Below are 17,863 nucleotides of genomic sequence, written 5' to 3' on the forward strand. Positions count from 1 at the left end.
ACTCTGCCCCTAGCCTGGAGTTTGATCCTGATGGGGCTCAAGTTTGACTCATCCTTCCATCCTTCCAAGGTCAGTAAAATGCGAATCCAGACTGTTGGGGGGAATTATGCTGACATTTGTAAACCTCTCAGAGAGTGTTGCAAAGCACTATAGAACAGTATTTAAGCCTAAATGCTAATCAGTTAGAATAATACTTTTAGAGACTGCCTGGACAAGTTCCTGCAGTTATCTTAGCAAAGTTTTCAGAAGTGGTTTGCCATTGCCTACTTCCTAGGGCTGAGAGAAAGTGACTGGTCCAAGGTCAGCCATTTGGCTTCATGCCCAAGGGAGGACTAGAACTCACACTCCTGGTTTCTAGTTTGATGCCTAAACCACTACACCAAACTGCATCTCAAACTCTCAAAGGTACTAAGCTACGTAAAATATATAACATAAAAGCAAACTCAACACTAGGTCTCTGTGGATAAGACTATCCTGAACACATAATGTAATCAGTGGTCCGTGAACATGAATTTTCATGAACTTTAACATGATTTTTAAATAATTTGTCCCTTCATACAAGTAATTTGTCCCTTTTTGGGAGAGGGGCGGTCTAAAAATCTAAGAAATAAATAAATAAAATAAATAAATAAAGATTCATTGACTGACTGAGTTATAAAATTTATTTGGCCATTTAGCTCATTTAATGATCCCACGTGGGTCAAAACACAATCAACAAAACAGAGATAGAAAAAAACCCACCCTCAAAGATACCTTAAAAGTAGTGAAAGATCGAAACTTTGCCACATCTTAGTGTATGTTTATAATTGTCTCCATTTCTACACAAATGTAGTAGTTTGTGTAGAAGTAAAATTAATTATTTCAAAACAAAGAGTGTGAGCCTGATAATAAAGTAAGTTACATGTTCATGATAGCAGATGGACCCAGAGTAGCATCGCAATCCCACCTGGCTCTGGTTCCTTCAGAAAAATTGTTTTACAATTCATCCCCTTCTCCCTAGTGCAATTGCAATTTACCCATCATCATACAAATGGACTAATTTACTCTGCCCTCTCTTCCCATAATGCTTTTTTTGCCACATCCGATTAGCCAATACATTCTGAATTTCAATATGTTTTGTGTCCAGCTCCCTCATCTCCTTGATAGAGACAGTAATGTAGTCTGATGAGAAGGCAAATGTGAATCCATTATCCTAACAGCATTCAGATTATAATCCACTCTTCCCATACAGATTTCAGAAAGACTGTTAAATTCCAACACACATGCTTCGTGAATTTAGGACATGAGTAGAGGTTAACTAGCAACCTGCTTTTTCCACCTCTTATCCATCTCACAATAATTCTATCTGAGATAGTTGGTGGTCACGTCAGGGACTAATTAAATTCACACTCTAGTTGGAGCTAAAGATGAAATGGTATTACCCGGTTACATATATTTTAATTAACACATTTCTATGCACAGAATGTTATTTCAAAGAACAGAATCATGCTGGAATGGATTTCTTCTGCCCCTGGATTCAAGTAATTTCCACGAGATAGGCAAAAATGAAGGATACAGCTAATAGATGAATGTCATCCCTGGAAGTCAGAAAAAGTAAGCTGAATATGTGGCAATCACTTACATGACCACCTAGTTTTTCTCATAACTTGGTTAAGTGGACCTGGAGAAAAAAAATTCTGATACAAAAAATAAAATAAAATAAAATAAAAAGAAATCTTGAGGGACTACTAGAGTGCCAAAATAACCTTAACAGGGCTCCTCTGGACTTAATAATGATGTGCTTTGTACTGTCTTTTGCTATCCTGAAGCTTTATCGCTAGGTAGACTTCTCTTAAGAGGGGCAAATCTGTTCAGGAGATTAGAAATGTCAAGGAAGATTCAATTGCAAATAATGCCACCAAAGATGAAAACAGGAGTCTCTTTTAAGACTCTTCTTGAATTAATGAACTGAAATTCTTAGCATCAGCATCATGGGCTGTTAGAAGCAAGAAACTACTATGAATTGCAATGCATTTGCCAAAGGCTCTCTGATGAACAACGAATCTTTAGTATAGGGGACCCAAGCATATGGGCATTTACTAGAAAGACAGATGCTCTATTTCCCCAGGGAGAACAGAGCAAGTCCACGCTAAGAGCTACAAGTTTTCCAGGTCATTTCCTTTAGATGACTTTGCAGATAAGTCCGGAGGCTAAGCAATCCTCAATAAGAGCTGGAGATCCTCTATTGGGGTATTAGCAAGAACAATATCATCTTGAAATAGAGTTGCGTTATGTCTGTGTTTGTGTAGTGTATGTACATTAAGGCAAATTCCTCAAACTAAAGGAATAATATTGAAGTCCTTGTCCAGAATATTTTCCCCAACTCCAGCTATGTTGGATTGGGAATTCTAGGAATCTAGTACCCGGGCTATGCTATGCTATTCTTCAATCTTGGCTGTCTGACTGGATCAGTTGCACATACTGTATTTTCTCTTCTTGACCCTAAAAGGAAGCAAGCTGTCAGGCAAAGCATGTAAATTTTACCCTTGTCCACTAGAAATTCAGCATGTCACCCAATATTTAATTCTGCTTAAGAGATTTAATGAAACATCGTTGGCACATTGCTCTCCTCACCATAAGGATACAAACCTTAGGCTGACATTTTTAGGAGGCTCTATTCCCCCATTTTTATTTCACGGTTATAGATTGTCCCTACTTTCAGGCATTCCTAAAAGACCCCCTTAAGGGATTTCTTTCCACATCCCAGATGGAGTATCAGAGAAGTCTAGGCAAACTCACTTGCTACTTGCTTTCTCTGGGATTCTCTACATTTACGCCAAGGCCTCATTGTAGCCAGGCATACCCATTTGCTTCCAAATGACCAGCTGGTATTGCTAGCTAGGCTTCTAAATATCCCTGGATAGCAATGAAAGCAGCACAGGGTTAATTAAATACTTCCATATTTTAATTAAACCAATTTAATGAAATGCATGCTTTAGAATCACACATCCAGAAAAAAAATGTGCTTAGTTACAAAGGGGCTTGTTAAACATCTTACGTAGATGGTGGAAATACAAGCATAAGGCATGAGGGAGTGATAGAGCTATTAAAATGCAGGGAATATCCAATACTCTTCCCACCAGAAGAAGGCTACCTCAGTGACTGAATCAGTTCTACAATGCAGAACTCTAAGAGAACACATAAATTTAACAAATGCTGTGGAGGAACAGACTAGGGATCTCTCTAACCCAACTCCCTGCTTATAATAGTGGCCAGAGAGATGCTTCTTGCAAGACCCAAAGAGGGACTTGACTAGAGTATTTCACTTTCATTATTTTTTACAGCAACCAGATTTAATTACATGCAGATTCTAAACGTTAAGTTTTTATAAATTTATTACAATTATAGCCCTTGATATTTACCAATGATTTATCTGGATCCCTTTAAATCATCCCTCTATGGAGTAACCATCACTGTATATTATAAAAGCACATTCAGCTAATTAAATTTGTATAAGGGACAAATACTTCCTTTCTCTGTTCTCAATCTACTGCATTTGCTGGTCGACTCAGAAAGAAATTAACACAGACCTTGTTATAGTTACTACCTGATTAAGGTATGTTGAGAACACAACCATCTGCCTTTAATGTCAGACAACCAATTAACTTAATCTGGTTTCAAAAGGAGATTTTAAGATTCCAAAATGTTATGGGGGTGGGTTTCCCCATGACAACCTTTTATAGTAGATTGCACTGTGAGGGTAAAATGTCCAAGCTCCTTTGTAAGTTCTTTGGTTATGTTGGGGTCCCCTAGTAAATGATACAATTGGGCAAAGAGGTATGTTGGGCTTGTATATTTTGGGGTGACAGTAGAAGCCTGGAAAGATGTGTCTACTGGGTTTTTTCACCCACCACTGTTCTTCTTTTCTGATTGAGCTTTCTTAGTTAGAGGGTTAAGGATTCTCTTGATCAGATCGATTAAACCATTTTCACCTCATTTGCTACCAATGATTCATCCCAAAGGGATGTTCCTGCCCACTCTTCGCCCCCACCCTCCATGTCCAGTTTGACCGTTGTTCTTTATCTTCTCTTTAGCTGTCATAGGGCATGTCAAATTTTTCAACTTTCAATTTCCAACATTAGGGGTGCTCAAAAGTTGTGACATGCCTTGGGGATTGTAAAGATATTTTGGTTACTTTAATATAATTTAGATGTACTTGGTAAGTAACTATATAACTATTGTAACTTTTTAACATTTTGTTTGTTCCATTCCTAAACAGGAAAGCTTCTCCCTCTGGGTCACAAATCTGCGCTCCTTCTATCTATAGTGGCATTTCCCATGTACTTTAGATTTGTTTTTGCTCCGCCTGTCTAGTCTCAGTCAGTGCCTTGTAAATCTTGGCATTCCATTTTCTGTCTAGTAACCTACAATTGGCTTCCAAATTCACATAACAATACGTCTGTGTCATGCTGTTAACATCTAATTTTATAACTGCTTTCTTTGCAACACTACTAACCAGACTACTTAGATGATGCATGGCAAGAATCAGAGGAGATTGCGGCAAGGTGTATGGTACTCAGGGCAAAAATTAAGACTGAAGAAATCACAGAAGATAAGAAAGACAGTAAGCAGCTGCTTAGCCAGAGCCAAGGAGTGATCAAGATTCTAGGTCAGTGATGGTGAACCTATGGCACGCGTGCCACAGGTGGCACGCGGAGCCATTTGTCAGGGCACGCGAGGCGCTGCCCTGTCAGCTGGCCAGCGTGCATGCGTGCGCTGGCCAGCTGAGTTCACCATTTTTAAAAGCCATTTTTCGCCCCCCCAGAGGCCCTCCAGAGGCTTCAGGGACTGTCCGGAAGCATGTAAAAATGGGGGGATGGCTATTGTGCGTGCATGCGCACTGAGGGGGTCGCGCATTGCATTATGGGTGCGGCACGCCCGCACACGACCCCCCTGCGCTTCCCCCACTTGTGGCACGCGAGCCCAAAAAGGTTCGCCATCGCTGTTCTAGGTGATAGACACCTGAATGGAGCAGGAGCTCAAGGAGTGTCTTCTTTCCGCCAAGAGGCTAAGCAATAAGTATTGTAATTAAGGCTTTAAAAGGCTTAATGAATTGGGGTGGTGGGGTGGGCAAACTTCCAGGTTTGCCGATGACACTATATAAAATGCCCTGGTAATTTCATAGCACCAATGAAAGCTACCATATTAGTTTGGGTTCTCATGACCAAATATATATTCAGTTCAAGAAAAGGGGGCTGCATTTTTACCAGGTGGGTTGTTTTTCAGGCTTGGAATAGGAACAAAGCCCTTGTTATTTAAGGACATCAGGTACTGAAGCCTAACTCCAGAAAGCCCCAATTCAACACACCCAAAACCAAAGCGCTGTCCCCATTTTCATTTGATTGACAGTAACCAGTATGAATTCACTTTCTTTTTTACTCTCTTTCTAGGGTTAATAAGGACAAACAGATTGATTAAATAAGAGAACGGGCAGCATCAATGGGATAAGAAAATCAGACAGCCAGAAAGATGCAATGGTTAAGAGTGAGGAGAGCCAAATTCTAGTGCACTTTCAGCCAAAAAAGCTCACCTGGTATCAGCTTCATAAGGTAGACCAGACCAGAAAATCAACTCCACGGGAAAATTAGAATCATACTTTATTGACTTAAACTATAATAACAAATTTTGCAAGAGTGATTGTGATTTTCCTCCCCTCCCTTCCTGGACTCACCCAGTGAGTCCATCCAGGAGGAGTCCTTCTGAGTCTCTTCTTACTACTGTCTTTGTTCACACGACTTAGGCTCCTGCTCTTTTTTGATTACACACAGTTTCTCAATATTTGCATCAAATTCCCTGGCTCTCTACCCTGCTAATTATGGACCATTTCTTTCCTCTCAGCTCAAGAACTAGTGTAGTACAATAGTGAGGGTATCATTTGAACATTATTTAAATGTGGCTCAGAGGTTTCTTCTTTATGTAGAGAAAGTAATGGAGATAACCATGGCTATGTAGTGATTCAGGTGCAGGGCTAGGAGCTGGGAGGCCCAGGTTCAAGTTCACAGAAGATCACTGGGCGACTTGGAGGCTGTCACTTTCTAGTAGCCCAACTTACTACATAGAATTGTTGTGGGGGAAAAACAGGTGAAGGAAGCAGTATATACATTGCCTTGAGCTCCTGTAGAAAAAAAGGCAGGTTATAAATCTAATAAATAAGAATGAAAGCAAATACTGTTCCTGTTGGTTTCAACAAAGTTCTGCAATTGAATAGTTCATTTAGAGATGGAAATAGGAAGCCAACTTCTTTAGGTTTCACAGGCCTAAAGGTGAGGAAGAGTTATGGCACTCAAAAGCCTCTTTTGATCAAGGCGGTCCTGCTAAGTGTCTCCCTCTTAGCATTTCATCTCTAGAAGTTATGGGGCAGCTCCCCTGTGGAGAAAGTGTGCTGCCGGCTCTCCACTTTTCATGAGTCTTTTACATATTAGCTGATGCAGAACAGTTGTTCCTACAAGCCATATGCAGAATGGCAAATAAAAATATATCGGAAGCTGTCATTTAATCCATCTCATTCCGTGTGGCTTACAAAACAGTTTTCTGGAGTCTGAGTAGGAATCTTTTCCGTTTTGTTCCACCATACTCCCCCGCCAAGATGCAGAAAAAGAATTCTGTGTGGTATTCGGACTGAGCAGAAAAATGATTGGCCGAAAGATATCCAATGATATTCCATGGCTAAAAGTAGTCTGGATCTCTTTGGTTCTTGTTTAACCACTTCACCACCATGTTGTTCCTACAACTATCTTTGTATGTTAATGTTCCTTCAAATCTTATGAAGTATCCCAAATGCACCATCCATGGCACATAGCAGTCTTTTCCAAATTATCTATTCTTGGCGGAGTAGAGAATAACTCTTCCATGCAAGAAGAAGCTCACCGTGCCCCAATCCAATCTTCTCCCCACCACAGACCCTGTAGATTTGAAGCAGTACACTGAGTTCTGTGCACACCAGACTTATCATATGCAGCAATACTCAGTGATTATGATTTTAAGCACAGCTTTTGAGTCTATCTAAGTAGGAATCTCTGGAGGAGAAATGAATGGAGTCACTTCATTTTTACTGGCAGTAAGACTGAGCAAATAAAAAAAAACTTAATAAAACAAATTGTATGGCATACTAATGTGCTACTGACGTGTTTTAATACCACCCTGTGGAATCAAGTGGTCCTATGCTCTGATTGACTTAAGAAGGGGCATTGTTTTCTTCCAAACAGTTCATGATGGGTAACTGGTCATTGAAGTTGATGGGTCAACTGGAAATGCTGCAAAGTGGATACATCCATAGAGCTTTCCTTAACTTCCAAAATACGTTGATGAAAGAACAAAAGACATAACACATTCATTTTTTTTATTTATAAAGCAATCCTGAAATTACTGAACTTTCAAAAGTCTTAATAAGAAAATGATGTTCCAGAAATCCCTTCTATGCCTATAATGCATCTCCTTACTCTGAAGTATATCACATCAGGGTTAGCTTTGAAGCCCCTATGCAGAGCTGAGCTTTATATGCAAAATATATAAAGGAATCCAGTTGCCTTTGAGCATACAGTAGGAACAAATGATTGTCATTTATATCTGAGTAACCCATGACAACCCATTACTTTTTAAATATCTACAAATAAATTAGAGGACAACAGGTGATCTCTTTGCAGCAATGAATTCTTAAATTTATTATTGCATCTCTAAACTTACCACAAAAATTATGGATGCTGAGATTTCCTGGGCCCAGAAGAACTGCTGAGAACAAAAATCACAGTATTCTATTTTGTGCACCAGCAATATATGATGCAGTGCCTGGTGGCTTCATTGGAAGCACAGTGACATTTTGCATCTGCTATGCCAACTTGAGGCCAATATTATAAGTGTAATTAACATGAAAGTCACTCCTAAAGATTTTGCCACAATTAACATGAATGTAGCTCCTACAGATTTTGTCACCACGCAGAGGGCTTTGGAGGTCAACATGGTAAAAAAAAAGTTTATTATTGCTCTTATTACATCTTATAATATCATATACTGGTAGTTTATCCACAGAAATATAAATAAAACTAAAACACAATATAATGCACCTGCTTTCAGGCAAAGGGCAAAACCCACAGATTACAAAACACACACACACACACACACATCTCCAGGTATCCACAAACAACTCCTTAGTAAGTTCTTTCAAAACTATCTGGAAACAAGGTAAGTGAATACACGCAGTCCTAAGCATCTTCAGGATAAGTTTAATCCCTAGTGCTTGTACCTTACTGAAATGAACAGTTGCCATTCAGGAGAATGAGAAAAACAGCACTGAACTAAGCAATACACTGTAATGTCTCAAATCCTGCCCACCAGAACTAATCATGGCTTTGACTACCATATAGGAAGAGAAGCTTTGCAAGAGGATGAATAGACTCCCTGTTTAAAATTTACAGGTCGTCCTTGATTAGTGGACAATTGGTCTGACAACTCTAAGCATTGCAGAAAATCAAGTGAACATGACAGTCTTATGACCTTATTTCCCCTTTGGTCATTAAGTGAATTCTCACAGTCATTAAGCAAAACATTATGTGACTGCAATGTACAATTTTACTTCCTCTTTCTCTGTTATCTTGGCTTATTGTAAGCCATTTGTGAAATGCCCGAATTGCGTTCATGTAACCACAGGATGCTATGACAGTTGTAAATGCTGTTTGTTTAAAAAAAAAAAAAATCATACCTACAAAGGATCAGTAAACAAGGCAGTCAATAAGCAAGGGATATCTGTACTAAAAGCAGCCATATGGATACGTACAGGTTGCAAAGCATCACTTTCAACTGAAAATGAAGTGTTACATGTCCCTGTAACTTACTCACAGGAGTCTCTGCAATACCTATTTCCTTATCTATAAGGCTACTTCATTTATAAACAAATCATCTCCTATTAAACATTCAGCCTGAACGTAGAAAGGAAAGAAAAGCTATAATTATAGACCCCCTGAGAATATTTGTTCAACTAAGTACATGGGACTAATACATGAAACTCCTTCATTATCCCTGAATTTTTTATTTCCAAAAGTTTCAAATGGCAGAGCGGAGCAGATTAATAGATTCAAAAGAAGCACTTTCTCCACTGAGAGGCTAAAGAGCAATAATCACGTGTAAGAAATAGAACCAGCAAGCATCTAAAAGTGACTATCCTGAATCTGGATTTGATTATCAATCTTCATTTTGCACAGGAAATTAATTTTAGGTCCCTTGCGACAAATGATTATGATTTCACCAGCTGTAATTTAATTAAAACTCTATCCACTTAAAAAAACCTCTGGAAGGCTAGAGACATGCAGGAAACATATCACATTTTAAATGACTCATTTGTCACTAAGTGAATTCAGGAAGCGATCACAAGTTTCTAAATTACAAAAGTAAGAAAAACAGTTCCACCCTGTCCAGCTCTCCCCTCACCTCCCTTTCCTTTCCTCTATTGCTTCTTCTGTATCAGACCGCAGTTCATAAAATCTCATTAAGTAGGTCTCGTATCCTGACATCTAAGAAAACATCACAAACACGAGTGCAACATTGGCATGGTAATTACTCTTTTCATTGTCGTTTCGAAGAGTGAACATAGGCCATTCCTTAGGACAAGGGAGGACAAGGTGAGACCTCTACCTACTTTGGAGGTTCTAAGAGTGTTTACTACAAAAATCGATGGCATGGATTCAAATCATTTTGAGGAAATAATCCTCTGTAAACTGTAAAACAGAAAATAGGTTTTGCTCTGGCTTAAGCACTTATAAAGGGATGAAGAGCCGTCTCCTGCCTATGAACTCAAGACAGTTTTGGGCGCTCTTCTCCTTAGTAAATTGTTATAATCACAATTTGACTAAGGTATCAGGACAGACCTACCTGCACTTGGGCCTCTCTTCTCATCAAATAGCGCATTTTGCCCATGATACATTGCTGCAGCTGTTCCCATGACATGGCTCTATCTTCTCTCATCAGCAGCGGAGGGCCAAACCTAGGGGGGGAAAACATGCATGATGAGGCGCTACATTTGTTCTAGAGACATCTGCGAGAAAGTGAAGCTTTAATTATAGGTAGTCCTTGACTTACAACCACAACTGAAGCCAGAATGTCTGTTGCTAAGCAAGGTGTTAATTGAGCTGTGCCTGATTTTATGACCCTTTTTTGTCACCGTTGTTAAATTAATCATTGCAGTTGTTCACCAGTGAATCCGTTGCTAAGTTAACCAGCTTCCCCAATTCACTTTTAGCAACGGTTAACTTAGCAACGGATTCACTGGTGAACAACTGCAGTGATTCATTTAACAACGGTGACAAAAAAGGGTCATAAAATCAGGCACAGCTTGCCAGAAGCTGACTGGGAAGGTTGCAAATGGCGACCCTGGGACACCGTATCTGTCATAAATACATGCTGGATGCCAAGCATTCAAATTTTGATCATGTCACCGTGGGGATGCTGCAATGGGCATAAGAGCGAGGACTCATGGTAAGCCACTTTTTTCAATCTCACTGTACCTTTGAATGTTGCTAAACAAATTGTTGTAAGTCAAGAACCTGAACCTTCATTCACCTATGAAGACAAACCATGCTAAATGATACTCATCCACTGAAAAAAGTATCAACACACAGCAAGCGCTGAAATTGGTACCTTCATCAAAAGACATTAAACTTACAAGCAAAACAAGGGCTTCCCTCCCCCCCCCTACAGAGAACTATATCATTAAACTACTCATATGCCAGCTTGAAAACTGAAATTTTGTTTTTATGTAACCCTGAACATATGGACGATTAAAACATTTGTTTTTGAAAACATGAAGTTCAAAGTACATTCTAAAATAATTAAGTTATTATTAGGCCACCCACAAAGCTAAAAAAAATCTGGTGCAGAGAAAAAGCAAGAGAAACACCTAAAAATATAAGGAGGACAATATTTTTGCATAACCATAATAAGATGCATTAATTGGAGAGTGCATCGTGAGCCATCTTCCTGACAAAGCAAATCCCACAAGACATCATTTCTTCAAATCTGCAGTTACAAATAAAGAAACTTCCACTATGCTTTCAGATTACATATTATCTTTACTCATAAAACTGAAAGGATTCTTAACAAATCTGTGCCTCTTCCATCTCTTCCTTTTGGGTGGGGTGAGGTAATAATCCATATCTTTTGTTGAATGCTATGTTTTAAATAGTTTTTTTGCCCCAGGTAATTTTTATTAAAGATTATAGTTACAATTGTAAAAACTAACAAACTAATGCAAAATTAGAAAGAGTAAAGGTGCAGAGTAGACAAAGGTATAAAGAACAGAAAGAAAGAAAAAGAAAAGTAAATATATAGCAAAGAAAAATAAACACAGTATATAAAGAAATGACTTCCAACCTTCACCACACATATAAAAGTTTTAATAACTTTTCATCTCTTCCTAAATTACAATAAGGACAATCCCTTCTTCCTATATCCCATCTCTTATTTTCAACAATCTCAAGCATTACTCAGACATGAAATTAGCACTAATTTCTACCCAGCCATTTAAAAATGTATCCCACATATCTATGTATAATCTACATGCTGTAATAACTTTAATGAATTTTGGTTTCATTATCTACATTAATTCTGTATTAATCATCCTTCTATTGCTTTGGAGAGATCTCAACAGATCTTAATAAATGGGGTTTTTGTGTGTGTGCATTTTGTCAGCAACACAAATTATTTATTTTTAAAAAAGCATAAGAGTTTAGGGAACTAAGTAAACAAATACAGTTAAGGGTGTCATTATAAAACCAAGCAATACTATAACTAAGGGCTACCATAACCGGCCTGCAAAAATCCAGCGACAACCCATCAGGAGCAAAGAGCTTTGCTGCTAAGCTTTTCTAGATCTCTGTATTGCCACCTAGTGGTCATTTGGATTTCTGCTCTAAATATCATATTATTTGGAAGACTTAACTCTCTGAAAATATGTTTTGAATGGATTACCTTCATATTTTGATGCTTCCAAAGAAATTTAAAGCTATGGAGAACATTTCATATGTTGGATAGTCATTTGTCTGAAACGGTATAAGGTTTCCTGCCTAGGCAGGGGTTTAGACTAGAAGACCTCCAAGGACCCTTCCAACTCTGCTATTGTATTATTGTATTTCAATTCTGAAGTATACAAATGGGTACAACTAGGGGCAACATGAATACATCAGATAATATTTTGATGTATCTCTTTTGATTTAAATATATTACCTGGAAATATTACATTTAGTTAGCATCTGATCTGAAATTTCTTTTAATGTTTTTAAATTGATATGATATAAAAACTCTAGGGAAAAAGAAAAAATAGGCAGCAGGGAAGGAGTTTCAAAAATTTAGCCTAGGGGTAGGATTGCTTACAGACTGAGAACATTGCCCAAATAGAAAACTAAACCATATTTGTATTGCAAAATCAAGAAGATAATTGTTTTTAGAGAAAGCCAGGCTTAGCTAGCCCATCTGTGGTAAACATTTGGAGCAGGCAAGATTTGCATTGTCAGAGTGTGTGGTTGGGTTGTGTTTTTTTTTTTTTTGGCATCAAGAAAATCATATGGACTTGAATCAATTTCTCTTGATTCTATAATTAAAAGCAAATGTAACTCAATTCCATGTTCCAATTTCAAGCCTAGAAAATAGTAGGTAGTTTAGTGCTGTTTTTACATGCCTAATCTATTTTGCTGTTTTTGTTTTGTTTTGAAAGCATTTGCTCTCCTTTTAGAGAAAGATAAACATGTTTTACTTTGGGATTTGGGAGCCTACAACTCCACCTTTAGATTTGAAATGCTTGACTCCTGCCTTTGAAAAGGGCTTCGGGTACTATTGGAAGCTGGGCCTTAAAGACTGTGGTGGTAACAGCCTAATTCTCGCAATTCTCTGCCCCTGACAGTGAAACTGACAGGCTGAAACTCTTCAAGTTCTCTCCCTTTGCTTGTGCAACTCACAATACTCCACAGGCATTAAAACAATTTAAAGAAACCAGGTAAAGGTCTTCCTTCACAAACAGAATACTCCCCGTTTTAAAGACCTAAACTCATACTTTTGCAATGTAGAAGAAATGACCAGAAAACTTTAATTACAGAAGGGCATAAACATCTAATTGATCATTTTTTAAAAAAACCCAACAATAGATAGAAATCTTAAGGCACATCTGCTTTCTTCCTGTGGCAGAAGCCAAATTCTGCTATCACTATAAAACTATGAATTTTCTTTCTATTCTACATGCTGGGCTGCACTACCCCCGTTGACTAAAAAAAAAAAAGTAGAACAGAAAGAACCAAATGTTTAAAAAGGTCTTCTTGCCCATGAAAAAGGATGGGGAAGATGGGCTGAGCTTGCCTGAATAATATGGAAATATTGCTAGACAAATTTATCAGCCATAAAGCTCAGCATCTCACAAGCTGTTTCCAGCCGATGATAGTTTATTAGCCACTGCAAGTATGCAGAGACTTACTTAATGACATTTGGGATGTGCACAGTGAATTCATTATCCGCCTACAGTGCTTTGGCATTCAATTTCCCTCCCATGAGCAACTCATAACCGTGCTACTGAGTGTGGTTCCTCATTTTCAGCAAGAGGAAAAAAGTGTTTTTGAAAGGAAGTGAGGGGGGGGGGGACCACACATAATCCAAATGGGCAAAATATAGTCCAGACCATAGAGCTGGCTCGGGATTCCTACTCCAGGCCAGCTGCATAGCAGGGATTTGGCAGAAATAACACCACTACTCTCCTAACTCAATTGCCTCAAGCTGAGTCTATTAACTTAATGCTACACTTGCTTTATCAGACCTTAACATTAACATTACAAAATCCAGGTGTTGTGCCAAATAACACAAAGGAAACTGTGCTTAACAAGCCCAGCTGCTGCTTATCTGGCTGCTAATCAGCAACCCTGCAGATCGGGGATCCTGAGGGAAACAAGTAGCTACCTTTCAGCATGAAAGCCGTTCCCCTCTGCTGCAGACTCTTCTTCCAGTATTGTTAGTGCACTTCTGTCAGCTTTGGGGACAATAAGGGGGACCTGGTTTTTATCCTACAGAACAACCACCACACCGGTGAGGGGAATGGGACAACTCACCATGGCCAACTCACCGCATTATTATTATTATTATTATTATTATTATTATTATTATTATTATTATTATTATTATTATTATTATTATTATTATTGCATCAACAGAAGTGTATCACAGCGGCCAGTTGTTTCGCCGGATTTGGCATTAATTACTAGTCGGGCCCCACCCAGGGGCCTAGGACGTCGTAACGTATTTTCTTAATATACGTGCAGATCCAAGCAGTGCAGCCTTTTGCATTTGACTGATGGTGATTTTGTCAATTTTTAACTGTTTTAAATGTAATTCCAGTGCTTTTGGAATAGCACCCAGTGTGCCGATTACCACTGGAATTACCACTGCTGGTTTGTGCCATAATCGTTGGATTTCGATTTTTAAGTCCTGGTATTTCACGATTTTTTCATATTCCTTCTCGGCGACCCTGCTATCACCTGGTATTGCGATGTCTATGATTGTAACCTTATTTTTCTCAACCAGTGTGATGTCTGGTGTATTATGCGCCAGTATTTTATCCGTTTGTATGCGAAAATCCCACAAGATCTTGACCATCTGACTCTCGACGACTTTTTCAGGCTTATGTTCCCACCAGTTTGCTGCTGTTTTAATATTATATTTTTTGCACAAATTCCAGTGGATCATTTGTGCCACTGAATTGTGCCGCATTTTATAGTCAGTCTGCGTGATTTTTTTACAGCAGCTGAGTATGTGGTCAACAGTTTCAGCAACTTCTTTGCAGAGTCTGCATTTGGCATCATCAGAGGATTTTTAGATTTTGGCCTTAATGGCATTTGTTCGGATAGCTTGTTCTTGCGCAGCCAGGATTAGTGACTCTGTTTCTTTCTTTAATGTACCTGCTGTTAACCATAACCAAGTTTTTTCACTGTCCACTTTATCTTTTATTTTTTCCAGAAACTGGTGGTTGTTGTTGTTGTTGTTATTATTATTATTATTATTATTATTATTATTATTATTATTATTATTTAGATTTCTAGACCGCCCCCTCTCCCCGAAGGGCATGACAATTTGTCAGGACTAAGTCACCACAGGACACCTCATTGTGGACCAATTTAACAATTTTACTTAATTATTTAAAATGAATTTAAAAGAAAACATTTTGATTTTTGCTATTCACATTTCATTCTGTCCTTTTGTTTGCGTCCTTTCTTTAATGATTCTATGCCATTGTTTCTTTGATATTTGTGTAACTCTGGTCCCGCAGTGAGTTGTCCTGTGGTGAGTTGGGCACGGTGGTGAGTTGTCATTGACACCCAGTGAGAGGGATCAAAAGAGGATTTTTCACAAAAACTACAAATGATCGCATGAGAAGTAGCAGCCATTGATTTAATGGCTTCAAGTCACTGTCAAATCATAACAGAAACATTTAAGATTTTATCCAGGATAATGTGTCCATGACCTGGCTTTTCAGATCTTTCAACAATGCACCCACAGACTCCCCGCCTATCCATTGTTGGTGTCATCCTTTCTGTTTTTCTTTCCTTCCATCTTTCCCAGCGATATAGAGTAATGAAAAAACCAGGATATTTACAAAATATGTCCAAAATACGATAATATGACACTTGCCATTTGTGTCTCTCTTGAATGAGAACTCTGTTATACAAATTTGTTTTCTTGGTTATCCGTAGTATACTCAGGGATCTTTTCCAATACTGAAGTTCAAAAGCGTCAATATTCTTTCTATCCTACCTCTTCAAAGTTCAACTTTTGCTTTCGCAGAATTTCACAGGGAGACCGCTGCTTGCACCATTCTGATTTTTGTAGGCATAAACACATCACAGTATCTGACATACTTCTTCAAGACCTTCACTGTTACTCTGCCAAGTGCTAATCTGTGTGCTTCTTGACTGCTGATTCCGTTACTGTTGGTATTGATTCTACAAGCCTATCACTCCACTATCTTAATTGTCAATTCTAGGGTAGGTGGCCATGCCTGTTGCCATTAGTTTGTGCACTGTGTTAAGTCTCCTTTTTTTTGTACTGATATATAGATCGACATCTTCCCTATCTTTGTCATTGTGCCACTCTCCTGACTTGCTAATACAGTTTAGAGAGAATTCTTATTAATTCTCCTTGAGTTATCTCTGCAGATTTTTCCACCAATTCCTGTAGTCTTCTAACATGGTTATGACTAGAATTCTGATTTAACTTCATTTTTAAGGAACTAGAAATTTTTGTAAATAGAAAATATTTTCAAAGGTATCTTGGAAGTTGACACTTCTACTGTTCAGAATTTTAGTATATTTATTCTACCTTTTTTGTTTTTCTTGAATATTTATTGTCTACTGGCATCCTTTATAGCATAGCTGTGTGAGGTTGGGTCTCCTTCTGAGTTTAGAAATCTTTTGGAAGGTTTTCCTTGCTTTTCCATGTTTCCATCTTCAGTGCCTTTGCATTTTTTTTTTGTTGCAATACTGCTTCTTGTCTCTTCAAACAGCTCTTTGAATTTCTTGACATTTCTTTCTGAGACTTGTCTTTCTTGGCTTTGGCTTCTCTTCTTGGCAATTTCTACCATTTATTCTGACATTCAATTTCCTTTCTTCTGTTTCTTGGAATTTGGCAATCTCTTTTCACACTCATCCTTAACAAATCCTTTGATTCCATTCTACTATTCTTTTGGTTCCCTATCAATAAGTATGGGACTTCAATGATTCCTGATGTTGAAAATGGTGGGCATATGATCAAGAGTATGTTGTGGAACCTGGCTGTCTTGTTCTTCCACTTTAGTTTTGTTTAGAATTTGCACACCAGTAATTCTAGATCTGTTCCACAGTCAGCTCCTGGTCACACCTTTACCGTTATAAATAAGCTATCCCACTTCATTCTACCAATAATATGGGAAATTGATCTAAGTACTCCATCTGGTGAGGTCCATATACATAGGTTTGTTTTGGTTGTTTGACGAACGTATTAGGATGAAAAAAAAAATCATTGAACTGGCAAAAACTGCTACATTGTTCTCATGCTTCATTTCTGTTTCCTAGGCCATACAATCAACTACAGTTTCCTCCTTACTGTTTTAAACGTTGACATTCCACTCTGTTATTTGCATGTTCTCTTACACACTGAATTTGATCATAAGACATATCAACCTCCTCTTCTTTGGCATCTCTGGTTGGGGCATAAATTTGCATAACCATTATATTAAGCAGTTGTCTACAAAACCTAACTGATATTATTTGTTCATCAATGCCATGGTATTCAAGTACCGCCTTTAAATTAAAAATAAATTAGTACTTTGAAACAACCTCGGATAATCCTCAGTAGCAAGTGGAATGCCATCTGACCTAAGGGTCCCATTGTCTGCAACTGTATTTTTGATAACTATATTATTTATCCATGTGACTTTCTTGTAATTTTTGTATTTTATTATTGTGCAATCTGAAATAACTCAAAACCTCTTGGGCGGCAGAGGTGTCACCCTTGCAGCTAATAATTGGATTTTCTTCCTTTACATTGCAGGATTAGTATCAGTCTTCTAGTAAGTAGAGCCATCTGCATAGTCTTTTTTTAAAGCATATTTAAATAACAGGCTTGCTTGCTTTTTTTCTGCTTTTTTCATATTCTTTTGGGCACCTGAAATATGTTAATGTTACTCAGGAAAATCTAAATAGTTTATAAGAACAATAAACAGGTATCTTAGTTAAGCTGCAATACCTGACCAACTTTATCTGGTACCTCCAAGGAACACTAGCATTGTAGGCTAGACTGAGAAGTTAAACACTAACATGAAAGATATCAA

At 38.1% G+C, this 17,863-nt stretch overlaps 1 protein-coding gene across 1 annotated transcript in view; it reads right to left on the reverse strand.

The window, feature by feature from the left end:
• USP43 (ubiquitin specific peptidase 43) overlaps positions 1–17,863 on the reverse strand; it is a 128,209-nt gene that overhangs the window by 15,621 nt on the left and 94,725 nt on the right. Inside the window, exon 8 of the mRNA XM_081969798.1 lies at positions 9,901–10,012. Within this exon, the coding sequence (XP_081825924.1) occupies positions 9,901–10,012 (112 nt within the window). The remainder of the gene's footprint in view (positions 1–9,900; positions 10,013–17,863) is intronic.

This window comes from Natrix helvetica (genome assembly GCF_964273705.1).
Source record: "Natrix helvetica genome assembly, chromosome: 1".
In the NCBI taxonomy this organism is placed as follows: domain Eukaryota; kingdom Metazoa; phylum Chordata; class Lepidosauria; order Squamata; family Natricidae; genus Natrix; species Natrix helvetica.